The 20,619-nt window shown below is 49.7% G+C and overlaps 1 protein-coding gene across 7 annotated transcripts in view; it reads left to right on the top strand.

The window, feature by feature from the left end:
• Positions 1–8,330: 8,330 nt before the first annotated feature.
• SNED1 (sushi, nidogen and EGF like domains 1) overlaps positions 8,331–20,619 on the top strand; it is a 124,645-nt gene continuing 112,356 nt past the window's right edge. For 5 of the 7 annotated variants that reach the window (XM_084639355.1, XM_084639353.1, XM_084639354.1 and 2 more), the window contains exon 1: positions 8,331–8,938. In XM_084639355.1, coding sequence (XP_084495481.1) covers positions 8,735–8,938 — 204 coding nt within the window. In that variant the 5' untranslated portion in view covers positions 8,331–8,734. The remainder of the gene's footprint in view (positions 8,939–20,619) is intronic. The other 2 variants (XM_084639357.1, XM_084639358.1) reach the window with 2 other exon arrangements.

Raw genomic sequence — 20,619 nt, 5'->3', positions numbered from 1 at the left:
TTGCATTTCTATGAATAAAAACATACATTATTTTGAACCATGATTCTGATTTTTATATTTTCAAAGCACTGAGAGCTGGATGCTTTTTGGCACCTTTTACAAATTGCTGGGTTTTGAAGTTTTGCCATAAATACTGAAAGCATCGGAGCAGGGACGATGGTTATTATTCTGTATTGATCAAGTGACAACCAGTGCCCAGGCCTGATCTGAAGGGATCAGAATAGATTATTGGCTGCATTTACCACCCCCTCCTCCTTGTGTTGAGAGGGAGTTATTCTGGGTGGTAGTTCTCCAGCAGGTGTAAATCAGAGGAGTGCCATTGGACTTAATGGCGCTACCCTGATAGACATCAGCTGGGGGGTCTAGCCCATTGACTTCAGTGCAGCTACCCTGATCTGTACCAGCTGTGGATCTGACTCACTGACTTCAGTGGAGCTACAGTGATTTACACCAGCTGGGGACCTGGCCCATTGACTGATCTAGATATGGAGATGGCATGGGCAATGAACAAGTTGCCTCCCCAGTCAGCAATCTCCATGCCAGTCGGTCACCAGGGAGCCAACTGGAAAACCAAAGCCACACTTGACACCTAGAGATTGTGAGTGTTTGGCTGGGGCCAGGCACCTCCAGAACAGGTCAGCCAGGAATGCGTTTTCAGTGGAAGCCCAGATGAGACTTGAATGGGATGCAAACAGACACGTACAAGTAATAAGAGCCTCAGTCCTGTATCAGCAGACAGATAGCAGAACCCACCATATCAGGCTTGATCACTTACTGACAGAGAGCAAATATGCCTCTGCCTTAGGACAGCAGCATTTCCACTTTTCCAGCCATGCTGTGTTGCTCCTCCTCTCTGATTGCCCAGTGAGATGCTAGTTTATAATCCATGTCTTCCACCCATATCATCTACACAGCAAGGCATTTGTAGAGAATGGGTGGCTAGGCCCAAACTCAGCAAAGCATTTAAGCACATGCCTAACTTTACATTAATTCTGTGCTTAAAGTTAAACGTACTTAAGTGCCTTGCTGCATCAGGGCCTGCCTGTAGAATAAAGTCTTACACAGAGTTTAGGTCCTAGTACACCCTAGCTTCAGCTGCTTGACCTTGGATTGTTTGTTTAAACTAAAAAGAAAAGGAGTACTTGTGGCACCTTAAAGACTAACCAATTTATTTGAGCATGAGCTTTCGTGAGCTACAGCTCACTTCATCGGATGCATACCGACGGTATGTAGCTCACGAAAGCTCATGCTCAAATAAATTGGTTAGTCTCTAAGGTGCCACAAGTACTCCTTTTCTTTTTGCGAATACAGACTAACACGGCTGTTACTCTGAAACCTTTGTTTAAACTCTGATTCTTCCCTCCCCCATGCCCAACATCTTTTTTCAGCTTCTGTTATTGCAAGGATGTTGCTGTATTTTGTGTTGGAAAAGGAAAAGGAAAAGGAAGTTCTCTGAGTTTCCATTTTCCTTCCGCCAGAGCTGAAGACCTTAAACTGAGAGACAGGTCAAAATGTATTCTCAGTGAAGGGAAGAGGACTACTCTTGCGATGACTTTAGATGCCAGTGTTGCCAGTTCCCCCAATTTTATCCTAAGGCTTGCAGTATTTGCTGTTTTTCTCAAATCCCCAGCTCCTGGAGTCAGGTGATTACACGAGAATCTCAGTTTTAATTTAAAAAGGAAAAGGTTACTTTCTAGCCCTCATGGGAAAAGCTTCAAAACAGGAACCCAAACAGCTCAAAAACCAGAGGCAAATAAAATGAAAGAAATAATAAATTCTGGGTCCAACCTTGTGATTGTTAAACCAGTCACAGGATTTCTCTGGGCCTAGTGTGTGAGTTTGGAACTTGTGTCATTGGCAATACTGAGGTGGGCCTGAGCAGCTGATGTATTGAGAGAGTTACTATATACTGAGTTACCACTACATGGCAATATTTGACAGCTGTGAGCAAGGACATACAATCAGGGAGAAAAATGGAGACACACCTTTGAGCTCTGTTGAAATGTGTTGCTCTTCGATAGGGCCCAATTCCTCGAAGATTGACATATATGCTTACCTCTGTGCATGTTAGTAGTCTTCGTTGCAGCTCTGCACATAAAATTAACCATATGCATACAACTTTGCCAGATCGGGGCCATAGTACTTTAGAAGGACAGGGGGATGAATGGTAACTATTTTGCATTAATAAGAGCTAGACATTATTATTATTTATTAAGAAAGAGAAACTGTCCTGCCTAACTAAGAATCCTTGATCCTGTGTGGATGTGACTGCAGGATTGGGGCCTTTAAATGTATATGCTCATCTAATAGATTTGTAAGTCTGTAGCAATGTAATGATTATTATCTGTCTTGTCTTACATAGTTCATATTTAATAATCAATTAGTGGGGCATTCAGCATGAAATAGCCATCTAAATTGAATGCATATTTAGGCATCTTAATTGCCAGCGTCACAGGGTTTTTCTAGCTCTGTTAGGGAGCTTTGTGCTGCTTTACTGGGATAACTTGAACTTTCTTGATAAAACGATTTGCTGATGATAACTGTGGATTTTCTCCATGGAGACAAAGAGGCCCTTGAGTCTAAAGCGTAACCTAAAACATAACATTGCTGAAAAGAATTTCCTGATAATATTTTTAGCACCTTAAAAAAAAACACACACCATTTTTTCCTTCTTTGCCTGTGTGGGATGTTAAAAGAGAAGAAAAAATGTAATGCCCAAGGTGACGTCTGTTGGGTGCCAGGATCTAGCAGCAACAACAAAACACAGGCATTAAAGAACCCAGGGAACAAGCAGGGCTGAAATCCACTCCTACAAGCACTGAAAGCCAGAAGCTTCCCCCTTCCCTTACCTCACGGGAGGGGAAAGGCCCTCTGTTTGGTTTCCTGGCACCTGAAGATTCCAGGCGAATTCGTGTTTGAAAGGGACTCTGGGCCGAGGCAAAATTTCTTGGGAGGTTGCATTTTTCTGCACCAGAACTTTGAAACTCTGACTGGTCTTTTCTAATTGTACAGAGAGTCAGTGACAGAGGGGAGGTGAAGGACCTGACAAGTGGCTTCTGTTCAGCCTCTTTCATCCCAAACTGTCACTCCCCCTCTGGACCAATAACGAGAGTGGTTTCCAAGGATTCTGAGCTTAGGGGTCTAACAGAAACCCCTTGGTGCTTCTCACCTTCAGTGGGGCTTTTGTGGGCACGAGGGCAGTCCACGTGTAGAAAACTGCATATGGATCAATGTGCACCAGGCCATCCCCGGAAATAGGCAGATGGCACTCCTGCTTTCAGTCGCACACATGCAGCTTCCCCCTGCTGTCAATTGCTGTTGCAACAGACTGACTGGTTGTGTAGCCTCATAGGAAGAGCCCTGGCCTGGAACTCGAGAGAGCTGGCTTTATTCTGATGCTGTGTGAATATAGGCACCTCCAGATCCCTCTCTTTCCCTGTCTGGCTTGTCTGTTTAGAGTGGAAGCTCTTCAGGCTGGAACTGTCTCTCCCTAGGTGTGTGTACTGCTCCTAGCACAGAGGGGCCCTTATACTGGAAAGGCCCTTTAGGCCTTGCTGTAATACCCTATAAGGCCTGGCCCCAGGGGGCTCAGGAAGCCTATCTCCTGGGGGCGCACAATGCAGTAAGGACAAGCTGATGGTGCTGCTGTAACAGCATTTCAGGCTGTGATGGTGGCTAACAACCCCCTGGGTGCCAGGTATGTGGGTACAATTTTAAACAGGTGGCCATCTTATGGCGCACCCACTTATGTTAGCATACAGCTGTATCCTATGGAAAGAGCAGCCAACTGCCCAAGCCTAGGTCCCATCTCCTGAATGAACCGGCTAGGTCTTGACCTGATCGTGATGTTATCTGAGAGGACATTTTCTCCTGCCACTGCAGCCCCAGTGGCTCAGGCTTCAGACTGCCCCTGTCCGAGCACTGGTAACAGAGGAAGGGAGCCTTGCCAAACATCAGATCCTTGCTGTACAGCCATCCTGGTCCTCACTGCTCACGCTCACAGAGCAGGGACCCCGCCCCAATGCCCTGCCCCCTACACCTGTGGCCGCTGAGCCTCTCAGCCTGTGAGAGGGGGCTGAAGAGCCAGAGGGGCCAGTCTGACACACACACACACACCGCCGCTCCCCCCTCAAGCTGGCCAGGCTATTCGCTCCAGACAAGACAACCCCTGTTCATGCACTGCAAACGCTGCATCCATGGGCAGCCCGGGCCTGTGGCTGAGGCTCTGTAGGGCTTAACATGCCCCTGGTCAGCAGGGGGCAGACCTGGCAATGACACAACTACAACCCTATCCCAGCAAGGGACCCCATGTCAGCTCTGCCTGGGGGGGTCCTCCCAGATTGGTTGACATCCCCACTCACATGCCATCTAGGGTGTAAACAGCCAATTGGATCTGCTGCAGCAAGTGGGTGGAGCTCTGGCCCCTACCCTCAGGAGCCCACGCTGTTCTCATGGGCAGGATGGGGGAGCTAAGGAGCCCCACAGCTCAGGGCAGCTCTGCCCCCTCCCCTTTCCCCGCAAGCACCCAACCTGAAACAGGGAGAGGGGCCCTGCTTCAGCTGCCCCCTAGGCCTGGGAGAGGGGGTGAAGAGCCTCAGGAGCAGCAGAGGGGAGGCTGGGAGGCTGAACCGAGGGAGCTGGGGGGCAGAGCTCCTTGCTGGGCAGCCGTGGGGTGAGAACTGCTGCAGGCGGCCCGTCTCCCCTCACCCAGTGTGTGTGGGAAGGGGGAAGTGCTGATTTTGGAGGGGCAGGACAGTTCAGCCATCAGAAGACAGGCCATAGCTACGCCTGTGGGGCCGACGGCGGGGGTGATCTCTGGACTGGACATAGCGAGGGTGTGCAGAGAACTCCGTGGCCCTGGTGAAGGGTGGGCATTGCTGGGGGCTGAGTGGGCTTGCACAGAGCCACCCACACCATTTGTGTATGTAAATGAGAGCAGAGCACCTTTGAGACTCTGGCCCCTCACTCTCTGAGCCCAGTGCCACTAGGTGTCCAATGGAGCTAACAATCCTTCCTTCCCCTGGGGTCTATCTGGTTTCTTTACCTGGGACCTTCTTTGGGGCAGGGCCTGCCCCTCATGTATGTATGTATGCAGCGTGGCCCAGCCATCCTACAAACACTAACACCAGACTGGGGTGTACTGGGTGATTGCTGCAGCAGCCTTCCTGTTCTCCCTCCTGCATTATGCCTCACGGCCTGTCTTCCTATCTTATAGCTCAGTGGTTTGAGCATCGGCCTGCTAAACCCAGGGTTGTGAGTTCAATCCTTGAGGGGGCCATTTAGGGATCTGGGGCAAAAATTGGGGATTGGTCCTGCTTTGAGCAGGGGGTTGGACTAGATGACCTCCTGAGGTCCCTTCCAACCCTGAGGTTCTATGATTCTATGATTCCCCGGGACTGGCCAGGCATTCCTGGGCAAGTAGTGCTGGGGAGCATTTGACAGAGGAGCCTGGGGCTGCCTTACTTTGCACATCATCAGCTCTATCCTGCCCATGTGTCATCATGGCACTTGGGGCACCATTCCCCCAGCACGCTTACATTCCTCTGGGTTCTGACCTGGCTGGGCCCAGCTCCTGCACAGGCAAGTCTGGCCTCAGGGCATAGCCCCAGCATACCTCTCCACACTTCAGCCTGCACACAGACAGGGCAGGGGGCATTTGCTGCCTCATCAAATTCTGTTCCTTTATGATTCCCTTACTATAGCCCAGCAGTGTGGCCAGGAAGCACAGCCCCTTGTTTTGGACTGTAAGCTGTTACGGGCAGGGAGTGTGCCCACCTCTTTGTACAGCACCTCCCACAATGGGGGGCCCAATCCTGAATGGGCACCAGGGTGCCACTGTAACAGACAATAAGAGGCAATAATAATAGTAATACAGAATGATAAAAGCTCAATGAGACAATTCCAGCCCCAGTGCCCCAAGCCCATTCAGCTGCCTCTTTCCTACTGATTGCATCATGCAGAGACTCTCCCTGACACAGCCAGCAGGATGGGGCCAGGAGCCCGTGAGACCAGATCCCTTTGTGGTTCATTCATTTCTTTGTTGCCACATGGGGAGGTTAACAGCTGGACAGTAATGGACAGCAGGAATTCAGGCAATGGGAAAGAGAAAGAAACCAGCAGCCACGAGAATACAACATACCTCTATAAGGCTGGAGTTCTGATGAGAAGCTTGTTGTTGGCGGGAAGGTAACACCCACGCACACGCACACTTACACGCATACATATAAATGCATATATGAAACACACACGGACATTCACACAAGTACACACGCACACACAGGCATTCATATAAATGCACGTACACAGCACACACACACACATATTGCTGTGCATCATGTTCACGCACACACGTTTACCAGACAGCAGTTTTGCATGGGATGTTTTTAGGTGCGCCAGTCATTAAACCAGGAGAAATTAATTAAAAAGCGGGAGAATATGGACATCAAGCTCCAAAATCCACTTGAAACATTCATTTGCTTTGCATAGCCACTTGGTTGCTCACTATCAGTGTTACGTTCTGGGATGTTCACAGGTTTGGCCCTCAAAGAGTTAATATAAAAGGCTTTGGAGGGTTCAGTGTGTAGCCTTTATAAAAAAAAATTGCTTCCTGCAGGGAGTTTGTGTTAAGTTGTGAGAATCTGTCCCCAGCTCAGCCTCTAAAATTAGATTTTGCCTCTTTAACCTCTTCACTCCCAAATCAGACTAAAGGCAAGCTGGTTTCTCATCCATGTTTCTGTGCTATCCAGGGTGACCACAGGGTGATGCTGCCCAGGGGAAGCTGGCATCAGCTCTGACCATAGGTGCTGGAACTAGGGGGCCTGCGGGGGGACTGCCGCACCCCCTGTTTTCCATCATATCCAGGGTTTGCAGTTTGGTTCAATGCATCTCAGCACCCCCACCATACAAATTGTTCCAGCACCACTGGCTCTGTCCTCTCCGCGTGGTCTGTGCCATCATGTCTCTGTCCTTGTGGGGCTGGTCTGAGCAGGACTCTCCCACCCAGTGTTGGCTTCTCCCTTGCAGGATGCTGTTCCTAGAAGCCAACAATCACAATTGTCCCTTCTGGCCTTGGAACCTCTGAAGCTATAATCCTGCCAGCAGCTCAGCAATGGGAATTCTGGCCTTGGGATTGAACCACATGCCTCCTGTGGCTCCTACCCCATGTGGTCCTTCCCCCCTAACCTCCTCAAACCGTGGGAATCCAGTACAGTCGTGAAGCATGGGGTGCTCAAATTCCTGACCTTGACTGATGAACAGGATGATATGACTCAGACAGGGTCACCTTTGAAGTGCTGTACTCAGGGTTGGCCATAAGCACAGTCAAAGCAGATGACTACTTCTGGAGTCTGCAAATTCTAGCAGGCCTGGGCCAGCTCCACATTGCTCTCTTACTGGGAGCAAACGGCTCCTTGCCAGCCCCTTCCTGCAGCAGCACCAGTAGCAATGACAATGTAGGTTCTGATCTCCCCTTCTGAACTCCCCAGACCTTAAGGCTGGCCCTGGACTGTGCCTGTATGCTCCATAGTCTGGACAAGCTGCTGAGAAGCAGCTGCAGGAGTCTTTTGCTTTCTACGCTCTCCATTCTCAGGGGCCTCTGGATGCTGCTGGCACAGCCTGTCAAAATGAATGGCACCCATTAGTAATGTGGGTGAGTGGCTGGGTAAGTCTGTAACCCCAGTGTGCTCTGCTTTGAGCCCTAGGGCACATAATTCTGCCCTCCCACCTTCCAAAGGAAGAGGACACCATCAGGGTTCTCGGGTGGGGGGGACGGGGGGAGTGAGGATGGTGGTGGCTTGGCCAAACACCAGAGCCCCAGGCCCAGTGGGGTTTCAGGCTGCACGTGTGAATGTGGGCTCTGCCCCTGGTGAGAAGCAGACCCATACTTCTGTTAGCTCCCTGGGACTCCTGCCTGTTTGAGAACCCCGCAAACCCTGAGGCTGTGCCCGAGTACTCCCTGCCAGTGAAGCCTCCAGAGTATTTCATCCCCATGCCAGGATGACCCATCGCACCCTCCCTCTGTGCCCTGTTCCCCAAGTACGCTAACCCCAACCCCTGGCACAGGCCCTGCCCCTGCCCCCACCCCACTGCAGGAGCAAGCCACGCAGGGGGCACCTAAAAGTGAACCCAGCCCTTCCTTCTTCCCCAACTGCTGGTTCTGGCCCTCGCTCTTTAAGAACAGCCTTTCATTTACATAGCCCCACCCCTAAGATCCCTGATTGGCTGGCCATGTCCTGACTATTAAAGCATGGCCAGCCGGGGTGGAGTTTGTTCTGTGAATGAACCCCCCCCTCAGCCCCCCCCCTCAGCTAAACAGAGACATTAGTGTAGCTGAGAGTGAAGAATCAGTGGAGAGAGACCCACAGCGACTGGCCTGCGACTCTGGGACCTTTCTGTTTATACAGAGATTCTAGCTCTCTTCAGTGGTGCCTAACTCTCCCCACGCTACACTGCCTAGGAGGGGGGAAGCGGGGGGACTCTGGCTTTTCCACCATTGAGCTCTGTGCCTTTTTATTCCTGCTAGGGAGTTTGCAGCTCTGCCTGTTTTTTTATCGCATTCCCCTCCCTACTCCATCCCCTCCAAACAAAACCAAATCGTACCAGCATTAAAAACCCAACCAGCCTGCGCGAGGACAGATAGAAAGGTTTTGCAAAGTTCTGCTTGATGAAAGCCAAAAAAAAAAAAGTCCCGGTGTAACTCTGAGTTAAACTAAGCGACAGCCAGTGTGTTGTGGAGATGCGGGGCCTGGATGGCTGGCTGGTGATCCTAGCCCTGGGGAAATGGGTTTGGGTCGAGGGTGTTGTGCCTCTGGCTGACTTTTACCCCTTTGGCTTGGAGCAGGGGGACGCTGTCACTTTGAAACAGGATGATGGAGGCTCCGGGCTTCAACCGATCTCAGTGAAATTCCCTTTCTTTGGAGTGGGACACACAGGACTGTATGTAAGTAGTAGTTTCTTTACTTGGGTTCTGGAGGAGGCTGAGGGCTCTGGGTGGCTTCTTGGCAAAGGGGCTTTGCTCGGGCATCACATTGTGCCCTGCAAGCTGCCAGTTCCTGGCACGATGGTGTGGCCAGCCCGCTGCCCATGTTGGGATGCTTATGCCCCCATGGCAAGCCCTCTATGGAGCTCGCCCAGAGGGAGAGAGACTCCGGGCAGAGTTTTAGTTCTCTTGAATACCAAGCTGAGTGGAGAGAAAGAGCCAGGAGAAAAAAAGTGACATAGAGTGAGTGACAAGTTGCTTTTGGCATGGAAACAGCCCCCAAGGCAGGTGAAGGGACCGGGCAGGGTGGCACTGGGGAGCCTACACTTTTCTCCCAGACCCTGCTCTGACTTTTTCTTTCCACAAGTCAGAGCCTGGTGCCTGTGAGAGGGAGCGAGATGCAAGGGGAGAAACTGAAGTTGTGCAGAGTCTGGGTCCAGTACAGCCTGCTGCAGTGCAACCCTTCCCCGCAGCTCCACCACTCCTGGAACTGCAGGGAGAGAATCAGTCCATCTACACAGGCGCTGGTTTTAGGGACATGGACACCTGTCCATTGGGAACCAGACTGAAACTGCCACCTTATTCCAAACAGGCTACTGATGATACAAAGACTCTGTGACTGAAGTACAGTCTAGACAAGGAAGGGTTTTCCAGGATAGCTATATAGCTATACCAGCAAACCCTCCTAGTGTAGATTCTGCTTACACTGGCTAAAAAGGCCTTTTGCCAGGATAGCTTATACCAGTTTGGCAAGCGAAACAAGCTATGCTGGCAAAAGGACTTTTAGGCCCGTGTAACTGCATGGACACTGGGGCTTGTGCTGGTATAGAAATGTCCTTTCGAAATCACAACCAATCAGTGGGGCTGCACCAACGAGTGCTTTGAATGTAGATCAGGCCTTGGTGTGTCTGAGGGCATTTGGGGGGTGGCAAGTCTAGCATTATGAATGATTGGTAGTGTGGGTTTTGCCAGAGTATGGACAGTGTTACAACCTCCAGCCATGGCACTCTGTTTCTGAAGGACACCTGTCCAGCATGCCTCAGACACTGCCCAGCTTCGTTCTCGCCCACCATTCAAATATTATCATCAAGCAAGATGATTAACCCTGGCAAGGAATAAGACACAATGGGCCAGTTTTTCTGCAGATGTAAATGGGCTTTGCTCCACTGAAACTATTGGGGTGACTCTCATTTACACCAGCTGAGGATCTGGCCCATTAAGAGTCCAGCTCAGGAGGAGGGGGGCAATAGATAAATGAGCAGTAGGGAGCGTATCAGATCTGAGCGACCAGGGTCATATTAAGAGATAAGCCCTGTGAGCAAAGCTTTTGAGGTGTTGGTTCCATGCTGAGCTCGTGGTTCTGAGTTGTTCCCAAGTTGGAAAGTTTGAATTCACAACAGAAAGTGTTCACCAAAAAAATTTTGAATTTTTTTTGCAAGTGTAATTCACAAAGGTTGATGGAAACTTGTGCCTTATTTTTCACTTGTCCCCATTCAGTGAGCAGTCGTAGGACGAGAGGATGGAAATGGATGCCAAAGGGGAAGCCAGGTCTATAGGCCAGGCTCTCTCTTAGCAAAGGCCCAATCTCTCACCAAAAGGCTGGGGCGGAGGATGCAGATGGGGTGACAATCTGCAATGCAGGTAGAGCCTGCACCTGCAAACCCTGGTGCCATCTCCTCATCTCACCTGCTTTTGAGCATTCATTTGGACTGAAAGATAGACCTTGACCAAATGCCATTCATGGATGGTAACTCAGCAGGTCCTTGGACAATCTAGGAACAGGCATATCTGCTCACTGTATTGGGTTTTTATCAGTCCACTGATATAGGTCCATTAGAGAAGCTCTTATCACTTGTATATGTTTGTCAGCTTCCCATTAAAGTCTCATGTCTGGGTCTCCATTGAAAAAACCCATTCATTCCCTGCTGACCTGGTGTGGAGGTACCTGGCCGCAGCCGAACGCTCGCAATTGCTACATGTTGAGAGTGGCTTCGGGTTGCCCGCTTGGTTCCCCGGTGACCGACTGGCATGGAGATCACTGACCAGGGAGGCACTTGTTTCACTTGGGGCAGCTCTCCTCCATCAGTTCCCTTAGGATGAGCAGGCGGGGGGGCCAACAGGGAGCACAGCGAGTGGAAGGAGCGATTCAGTCGCTCATCCTATTTCCATCTTCTTGTGCAAACAGACAGAATTTCCCCCAATTACTGTGTTCCAAAATGACATTCCAATTTAACATTTACATTGGTGCAGAGTTGGTGGGAAGGTACACCAGAGAACCCCCACAAAGTCTCTGTGGCAGTCTGAACTAGGGACTGGAACATAAGAACAGCCAGACTAGGTCAGACCAGTGGTCCATCCAACCCTGTATCCTGTCTTCTGACAGTACCTAGTGCCAGGTGCTTCAGAGGCAACGAACAGAGCAGGCAATCATTGAGTGATCCATCCCCTGTCGTCCAGTCCCAGCATCTGGACACCCAGAGCCCGTGGTTGTGTCCCTGACCATCTTGGCTAATAGCCATTGATGGAACTATCCTGCATGAACTTACCTAACTCTTTTTTGAACCCAGTGATAGTTTTGGCCATCACAACATCTCCTGGCAATGAGTTCCAAAGAGTAACTGTGGACAGACACACTTGGTGTGTAGTGTGCACAGAGGGTGAATCTAGCATCACATCCCAGATGAATTAGGGTTTTCACAGCTCTAGAATTGGTGTTCATGTTCAGGGAGTGGAATGCCCTTGCAGTCACCAACTCCGATCTGGACCAGCAGCCAAGGTCAAGACCATGTAGCCACCCTACAGCTGTGCAAAAGGGACCTACAGCTGTCAGAAGCGATTCCTGTGATAGGCAACGTCCAGTGGTGCAGGAGCATTTGGGGGAGACGAAGCGGTGGCTGGAGCACGGTCAAGGGGCATGGTGAGAGCACAGTGTGTTCCAGTGGTTCTGGGCTGGCTGAACAGCCCCTGTGGAACATGGGCTAAAGTAGCCCTGTGACCATTTTCGTTACTTTCACTAGACCAGAGCCCCCTTTTGCTAGGTACAAACTCTCAGTGAGAGAGTCCCTGTGCCAGAGAACTTGCTGTTAAAAAGACTAAGGGTGGGAGGAGAAGCAGAGGCCCAGAGAGGCAGAGGGACTTGCCCATGGTCAGACTACAAGTTGGTGGCAGAGCCAGGAATGGAACCCAATTCCCCTGAGTCCCTATGCAGCACTAGACCAGAGATTCCTAAGTTTTTTTTTTTCTTTGCTCCCCTTCTCTGTGGGAGTCACATCACAGTCTCCCCTCCCCCAACCAACTCCTGCTCAAGGACTAACTGAGGGGAACAGGCGACTCATGGCCGGGGTGGCAGCATGACACAGCTGGCTCCATCCCCAGAGGAGCCCATGGCAGTATGGTGCAGAGGGGCCTGGGGCTCCTGGCATTCCTTCCCCCTGTCCACAGCCTCTCATTCCCGCAGGCTGTGGAGGGTTTGAAATACGCAGGGCTGCAGTCAGGTCAGGGCAGCAGGGAGAAGACACAGGAAGTGCCCAGCCATCTGGGCGGGGAGGAGGGGGAGCAGCAGGCTGCTGTCAGGGCATAGCTGGGCAGGGTGGGGCTACGCTCTCGCCCACCCTGATGACTCCCTGCGTGCCCTCCTTGGTGTGGCACCCAGCCGGCCGTGGCCCTGTGGCCCAACTTCCGTCCCCCTGATGCCTTGTCGCATCCCACAGTGTGAAAAGCAATGTACTCACCACACTGCCTCCTTACAATCAGTCTGTGCAGTGCTTGGTTAGTTAGGGCCGCTCCACTCCCATTGATGTCAGCGTGAGCCACGCGCCTGGGAGCTTGCTGAACTGGGCACGTGGCATGAGCCATATTCCTTGCCCTGAAGGGCTCAGGGAAGACCCCATTCTTGGACAGGTTTCCATGAGCAAGGACCTGCGGGGCTCCAGTGGGACTTGGCCTAGGGCTAAGGATCCCTACTTCAGCTCTCTGGGCAGGTGCAGGGCCTGTGCTGGACCAGGCAGGTACAAGTAGTCAGGAAATGGGGGGGAGCACCGGTGCGAAGCAATGGCTAACTAGGATTCCTGACAGCAGTGGGGTTGAGAAGGGGTGGGAAGGAGAAGAGAGGGTGAGTGCTCCCAGGGTAGGGAGAGCAGACTAGAAAGAACCAAGCTGAGGGTGGCCAAAGGGTAGGGAAAGGTTTCGGGGGGACCCATTATGGGACAGTCATGTGGCATTGGACAAAGAATGGTAATGTCTCTGTACGGCTCAAACCACCCCACGTGAGCCTCTTCTCTGCAAAAACCTGAAGGTTTGGGGAGTAATGTCTCAAGACCCCACTTCCCTTTCCATAACACCCTGTCAGGTTCCCTATTATTTCCTGTCAGACTTGTCTGTCAGGGGTGTGACTGAAGAGAAGGCAGTGAGCTCAGAGGCATAGGTAGAGCGAGGGGATGTATGCCCTTAAAGGCGGGGGAAGGAGGTGCTGTGACAGAGGGTAGCAGCAGGAGAAAGCTAATGGTGGTGCTCAGAGTCTTGGGGATTCATAGATTCATAGATATTAAGGTCAGAAGGGACCATTATGATCATCTAGTCTGACCTCCTGCACAATGTAGGCCACAGAATCTCACCCACCTGTGAGTCCTGTGATAAACCTCCCACCTATGTCTGAGCCATTGAAGTCCTCAAATCATGGTTTAAAGACTTCAAGGTGCAGAGAATCTTCCAGCAAGTGACCCGTGCCCCATGCTGCAGAGGAAGGCAAAAAACCTCCAAGGCCTTTTCCAATCTGCCCTGGAGGAAAATTCCTTCCCGACTCCAAATATGGCGATCAGCTGAACCCTGAGCATATGGGCAAGGTTCACCAGCCAGATACCCAGGAAAGAATTCTCTGTAGTAACTCAGATCCCACCCCATCTAACATCCCATCACAGGCCATTGGGCCTATTTACCATGAATAGTTAAAGATCAATTAATTGCCAAAATCATATTATCCCATCATACCATCTCCTCCTTAAACTTATCGAGTTTAATCTTAAAACCAGATAAGTCTTTTGCCCCCACTGCTTCCCTTGGAAGGCTATTCCAAAACTTCACTCCTCTGATGGTTAGAAACCTTTGTCTAATTTCAAGTCTAAACTTCCCAATGGCCAATTTATATCCATTTGTTCTTCTGTCCACATTGGTACTGAGCTTAAATAATTCCTCTCCCTCTCCGGTATTTATCCCTCTGATATATTTACAGAGAGCAATCATATTTCCCCTCAACCTTCTTTTGGTTAGGCCAAACAAGCCAAGCTCCTTGAGTCTCCTTTCATAAGACAGGTTTTCCATTCCTCGGATCATCCTAGTAGCCCTCTCTGTACCTGTTCCATTTTGAATTCATCGTTCTTAAACATGGGAGACCAGAATTGCACACAGTATTCCAGGTGAGGTCTCACCAGTGCCTTGTATAATGGTACTAACTTCTCCTTATCTCTACTGGAAATACCTTGCCTAATGCATCCCAGCACCTTGAGATGTTACCAAGGGCAAGCTGGGAGGAAGGAGAAGAGGGGAGGCGAAAAGTCACTATTACAATAGCGAAGGCAAGCGGGGATAAGCCATGGGGGCAGGGAGAGGGAGGGAGCTGAGTGAGGTTAAAGAGGAAGAAGTGCTAGAATGTGAGACGCAGTATCATGAACTCATAGAATATCAGGGTTGGAAGGGACCTCAGGAGGTCATCTAGTCCAACCCCCTGCTCAAAGCAGGACCAATCCCCAACTAAATTATCCCAGCCAGGGCTTTGTCAAGCCTGACCTTAAAAGCCTCTAAGGAAGGCGATTCCACCACCTCCCTAGGTAACCCATTCCAGTGCTTCACCACCCTCCTAGTGAAAAAGTTTTTCCTAATATCCAACCTAAACCTCCCCCACTGCAACATAAGACCATTACTGCTTGTTATCTCATCTGCTACCACTGAGAACAGTCTAGGTCCATCCTCTTTGGAACCCCCATTCAGGTAGTTGAAAGCAGCTATTAAATCTCCCCTCATTCTTCTCTTAAAGAAGTATGGGCTGGATGAATGCACTGTAAAGGTGGGTAGAAAGTTAGCTAGATTGTCGGGATCAACGGGTAGTGATCAATGGCTCCATGTCTAGATGGCAGCCGGTATCAAGTGGAGTGCCCCAAGGGTCGGTTCTGGGGCCGGTTTTGTTCAATATCTTCATAAATGATCTGGAGGATGGTGTGGATTGCACTCTCAGCAAATTTGTGGATGATACTAAACTAGAAGGAGTGGTAGATACGGTGGCAGGTAGGGATAGGATACAGAGGGACCTAGACAAATTGGAGGATTGGGCCCCCCTGATTCTTCTGCAGACTAAATAATACCAGTTCTCTCAGCCTCTCCTCATAAATCATGTGCTCCAGCCCCCTAATCATTTTTACAGGTTTCAGAGTAACAGCCATGTTAGTCTGTATCCTCAAAAAGAAAAGGAGTACTTGTGGCACCTTAGAGACTAACAAATTTATTTGAGCATAAGCTTTCATGAGCTACAGCTCACTTCATCGGATACATGCAGTGGCAAATACAGTGGGGAGATTTATATACACAGAGAACATGAAACAGTGGGTGTTACCATACACACTGTAACAAGAGTGATCGGGTAAGGTGAGCTATTACTAGCAGGAGAGCAGGGGGGAAAAAAACCTTTTATAGTGGTAATCAAGGTGGGCCATTTCCAGCAGTTGACAAGAACATGTGAGGAATGGCAGGGGGCCGGGGGGGTTGGCCTTCTTGGCAACAAGGGCACACTGTTGACTGATATCCAGCTTCTCATCCACTGTCACCCCTAGTTTGCAAATTAATTCCAATTCGCAGTCTCTCTTTGGAGTGTGTTTTTGAAGTTTTTTTGTTGAAGAATTGCCACTTTTAGGTCTGTAATCGAGTGACCAGAGAGATTGAAGTGTTCTCCAACTGGTTTTTGAATGTTCTAATTCTTGATGTCTGATTTGTGTCCATTTATTCTTTTACGTAGAGACTGTCCAGTTTGGCCAATGTACATGGCAGAGGGGCATTGCTGGCACATGATGGCATATATCACATTGGTAGATGTGCAGGTGAACGAGCCTCTGATAGTGTGGCTGGTGTAATTAGGCCCTATGATGGTGTCCCCTGAATAGATATGTGGACACAGTTGGCAATGGGCTTTGTTGCAAGAATAGGTTCCTGGGTTAATGGTTTTGTTGTGTGGTGTGTGGTTGCTGCTGAGTATTTGCTTCAGGTTGGGGAGTTGTCTGTAAGCAAGCACTGGCCTGTCTCCCAAGATCTGTGAGAGTGATGGGTCGTCCTTCAGGATAGGTTGTAGATCCTTGATGATGTGTTAGAATCATAGAATCATAGAATATCAGGGTTGGAAGGGACCTCAGGAGGTCATCTAGTCCAACCCCCTCCTCAAAGCAGGACCAATCCCCAATTAAATCATCCCAGCCAGGGCTTTGTCAAGCCTGACCTTAAAAACTTCTAAGGAAGGAGATTCTACCACCTCCCTGGGTAACGCATTCCAGTGTTTCACCACCCTCCTAGTGAAAAAGTTTTTCCTAATATCCAACCTAAACCTCCCCCACTGCAACTTGAGACCATTACTCCTTGTCCTGTCCTCTTCTACCACTGAGAATAGTCTAGAACCATCGTCTTTGGAACCACCTCTCACGTAGTTGAAAGCAGCTATCAAATCCCCCCTCATTCTTCTCTTCTGCAGACTAAACAATCCCAGTTCCCTCAGCCTCTCCTCAGAAGTCATGTGTACCAGACCCCTAATCATTTTTGCTGCCCTCCGCTGGACTCTCTCCAATTTATCCACATCCTTGTTGTGGTTTGGGGCCTAAAACTAGACACAGTACTCCAGATGAGGCCTCACCAATGTCGAATAGAGGGGAACGATCACGTCCCTCGATCTGCTGGCTATGCCCCTACTTATACATCCCAAAATGCCATTGGCTTTTTTGGCAACAAGGGCACACTGTTGACTCATATCCAGCTTCTCGTCCACTGTCACCCCTAGGTCCTTTTCCGCAGAACTGCTGCCTAGCCATTCGGTCCCTAGTCTGTAGCGGTGCATTGGATTCTTCCGTCCTAAGTGCAAAACCCTACACTTATCCTTGTTGAACCTCATCAGATTTCTTTTGGCCCAATCCTCCAATTTGTTTAGGTCCCTCTGTATGCTATCCCTACCTGCTACCGTATCTACCACTCCTCCTAGTTTAGTATCATCCACAAATTTGCTGAGAGTGCAATCCACACCATCCTCCAGATCATTTCTGAAGATATTGAACAAAACCGGCCCCAGGACCGACCCTTGGGGCACTCCACTTGATACCAGCTGCCAACTAGACATGGAGCCATTGATCACTACCCGTTGAGCCTGACAATATAGCCAACTTTCTGCCCACCTTATAGTGCATTCATCCAGCCCATATTTCTTTAACTTGCTGACAAGAATACTGTGGGAGACCATGTCAAAAGCTTTGCTAAAGTCAAGAAACAATACATCCACTGTTTTTCCTTCATCCACAGAACCAGTAATCTCATCATAGAAGGCGATTAGATTAGTCAGGCATGACCTTCCCTGGGTGAATCCATGCTGACTGTTCCTGATGACTTTCCTCTCATGTAAGTGCTTCAGGATAGATTCCTTGAGGACCTGCTCCATGATTTTTCCGGGGACTGAGGTGAGCCTGACTGGCCTGTAGTTCCCAGGATCCTCCTTCTTCCCTTTTTTAAAGATTGGCCCTACATTAGCCTTTTTCCAGTCATCCGGGACTTCTCCCGTTCACCACGAGTTTTCAAAGATAATGGCCAATGGCTCTGCAATCACAGCCGCCAATTCCTTTAGCACTCTCGGATGCAACGCATCCGGCCCCATGGACTTGTGCACATCCAGCTTTTCTAAATAGTCCCTAACCACCTCTTTCTCCACAGAGGGCTGGCCACCTACTCCCCATGCTGTGTTGCCCAGCGCAGCAGTCTGGGAGCTGACCTTGTTAGTGAAGACAGAGGCAAAAAAAGCATTGAGTACATTTTTCCACATCCTCTGTCACTAGGTTGCCTCCCTCATTCAGTAAGGGGCCCACACTTTCCTTGACTTTCTTCTTGTTGCTAACATACCTGAAGAAACCCTTCTTGTTACTCTTAACATCTCTTGCTGGCTGCAGCTCCAGGTGCGATTTGGCCCTCCTGATTTCATTCCTACATGCCCAAGCAATATTTTTATACTCTTCCCTGGTCATTTGTCCAATCTTCCACTTCTTGTAAGCTTCTTTTTTATGTTTAAGATCCGCAAGGATTTCACCGTTAAGCCAAGCTGGTCGCCTGCCATATTTACTATTCTTTCAACACATCGGGATGGTTTGTCCCTGTAACCTCAATAGGGATTCTTTGAAATACAGCCAGCTCTCCTGGACTCCTTTTCCCCTCATGTTATTCCCCCAGGGGATCCTTCCCATCAGTTCCCTGAGGGAGTCGAAATCTGCTTTTCTGAAGTCCAGGCTCCGTATTCTGCTGCTTAGGTTTCTTCCCTGTGTCAGGATCTTGAACTCGACCAACTCATGGTCACTGCCTCCCAGATTCCCATCCACCTTTGCTTCCCCCGCTAATTCTTCCCGGTTTGTGAGCAGCAGGTCAAGAAAAGCTCCCCCCTAGTTGGCTCCTCCAGCACTTGCACCAGGAAATTGTCCCCTACATTTTCCAAAAACTTCCTGGATTGTCTATGCACCGCTGTAGTGCTCTCCCAGCAGATATCAGGATGATTAAAGTCGCCCATGAGAACCAGAGCGTGCGATCTAGTAGCTTCTGCGAGTTGCCAGAAGAAAGCCTCATCCACCTCATCCCCCTGGTCCGGTGGTCTGTAGCAGACTCCCACCACTACTTCACTCTTGTTGCTCACACTTCTAAACTTAATCCAGAGACACTCAGGTTTTTCTGCAGTTTCATACCGGAGCTCTGAGCAGTCATACTGCTCCCTTACATACAGTGCTCCTTTACATACAGTGCTCCTCCCCCACCTTTTCTGCCCTGCCTGTCCTTCCTGAAAAGTTTATAACCATCCATGACAGTACTCCAGTCATGTGAGTTACCCCACCAAGTCTCTGTTATTCCAATCACGTCATAATTCCTTGACATCACCAGGACCTCCAGTTCTCCCTGCTTGTTTCCAAGGCTTTGTGCATTTGTATATAGGCACTTGAGATAACCTGCTGATCGCCCCTCATTCTCAGTATGAGGTAGGAGACCTCCCCTCACAGACGTTCCTGCCTGTGCTTCCTCCCGTTATCCCGCTTGCCCACTTACTTCAGGGCTTTGGTCTCCTTCTCCCGGTGAACCTAGTTTAAAGCCCTCCTCACTAGGTTAGTCAGCCTGCTCGCAAAGATGCTCTTCCCTCTCTTCGTTAGGTGGAGCCCGTCTCTGTCCAGTACTTCTCCTTCATGGAACACCATCCCATGGTCAAAGAATCCAAAGCCTTCTCTCCGACACCACCTGCGTAGCCATTCGTTGACTTCCACGATTCGATGGTCCCTACCCCGGCCTTTTCCTTCCACGGGGAGGATGGACGAGAACACCACTTGCGCCTCAAACTCCTTTATCCTTCTTCCCAGAGCCACGTAGTCCGCAGTGATCTGCTCAAGGTCATTCTTGGCAGTATCATTGGTGCCCACGTGGAGAAGTTTTAATTGGGGGCTGAAGGTGATGGCTAGTGTCGTTCTGTTATTTTCTTTGTTGGACCTGTCCTGTAGTAGGTAACTTCTGGGTACTCTTCTGGCTCTGTCAGTCTGTTTCTTCACTTCAGCAGGTGGGTATTGTAGTTGTAAGAACGCTTGATACAGATCTTGTAGATGTTTGTCTCTGTCTGAGGGGTTGGAGCAAATGCGGTTGTATCGCAGAGCTTGGCTGTAGACAATGGATCGTGTGGTGTGGTCTGGATGAAAGCTGGAGGCATTTAGGTAGGCATAGCGGTCAGTAGGTTTCCAGTATAGGGTGGTGTTTATGTGACCATCGCTTATTAGCACCATAGTGTCCAGGAAGTGGATCTCTTGTGTGAACTGATCCAGGCTGAGGTGGGTGGTGGGATGGAAATAGTTGAAATCATGGTAGAATTCCTCAAGGGCTTCTTTTCCATGGGTCCAGATGATGAAGATATCATCAGTGTAGCGCAAGTAGAGTAGGGGCATTAGGGATCGAGAGCTGAGGAACCACACACCACACAACAAAATCACTAATCCAGGAACTTATCCTTGCAACAAAGCCCGTTGCCAACTGTGTCCACATATCTATTCAGGGGACACCATCATAGGGCCTAATCACACTATCAGAGGCTCGTTCACCTGCACATCTACCAATGTGATATATGCCATCATGTGCCAGCAATGCCCCTCTGCCATGTACATTGACCAAACTGGACAGTCTCTACGTAAAAGAATAAATGGACACAAATCAGACGTCAAGAATTAGAACTTTCAAAAACCAGTTGGAGAACACTTCAATCTCTTTGGTCACTCGATTACAGACCTAAAAGTGGCAATTTTTCAACAAAAAAATGTCAAAAACAGACTCCAATGAGAGACTGCTGAATTGGAATTAATTTGCAAACTGGATACAATTAACTTAGGCTTAAATAAAGACTG

Source organism: Lepidochelys olivacea, assembly GCF_965140295.1.
Source record: "Lepidochelys olivacea isolate rLepOli2 genome assembly, chromosome: 9".
NCBI classification, from domain to species: Eukaryota; Metazoa; Chordata; order Testudines; family Cheloniidae; genus Lepidochelys; species Lepidochelys olivacea.
Note: the sequence above shows the minus strand (reverse complement) of the source record. Positions and strands in the feature narration are given on the sequence as shown.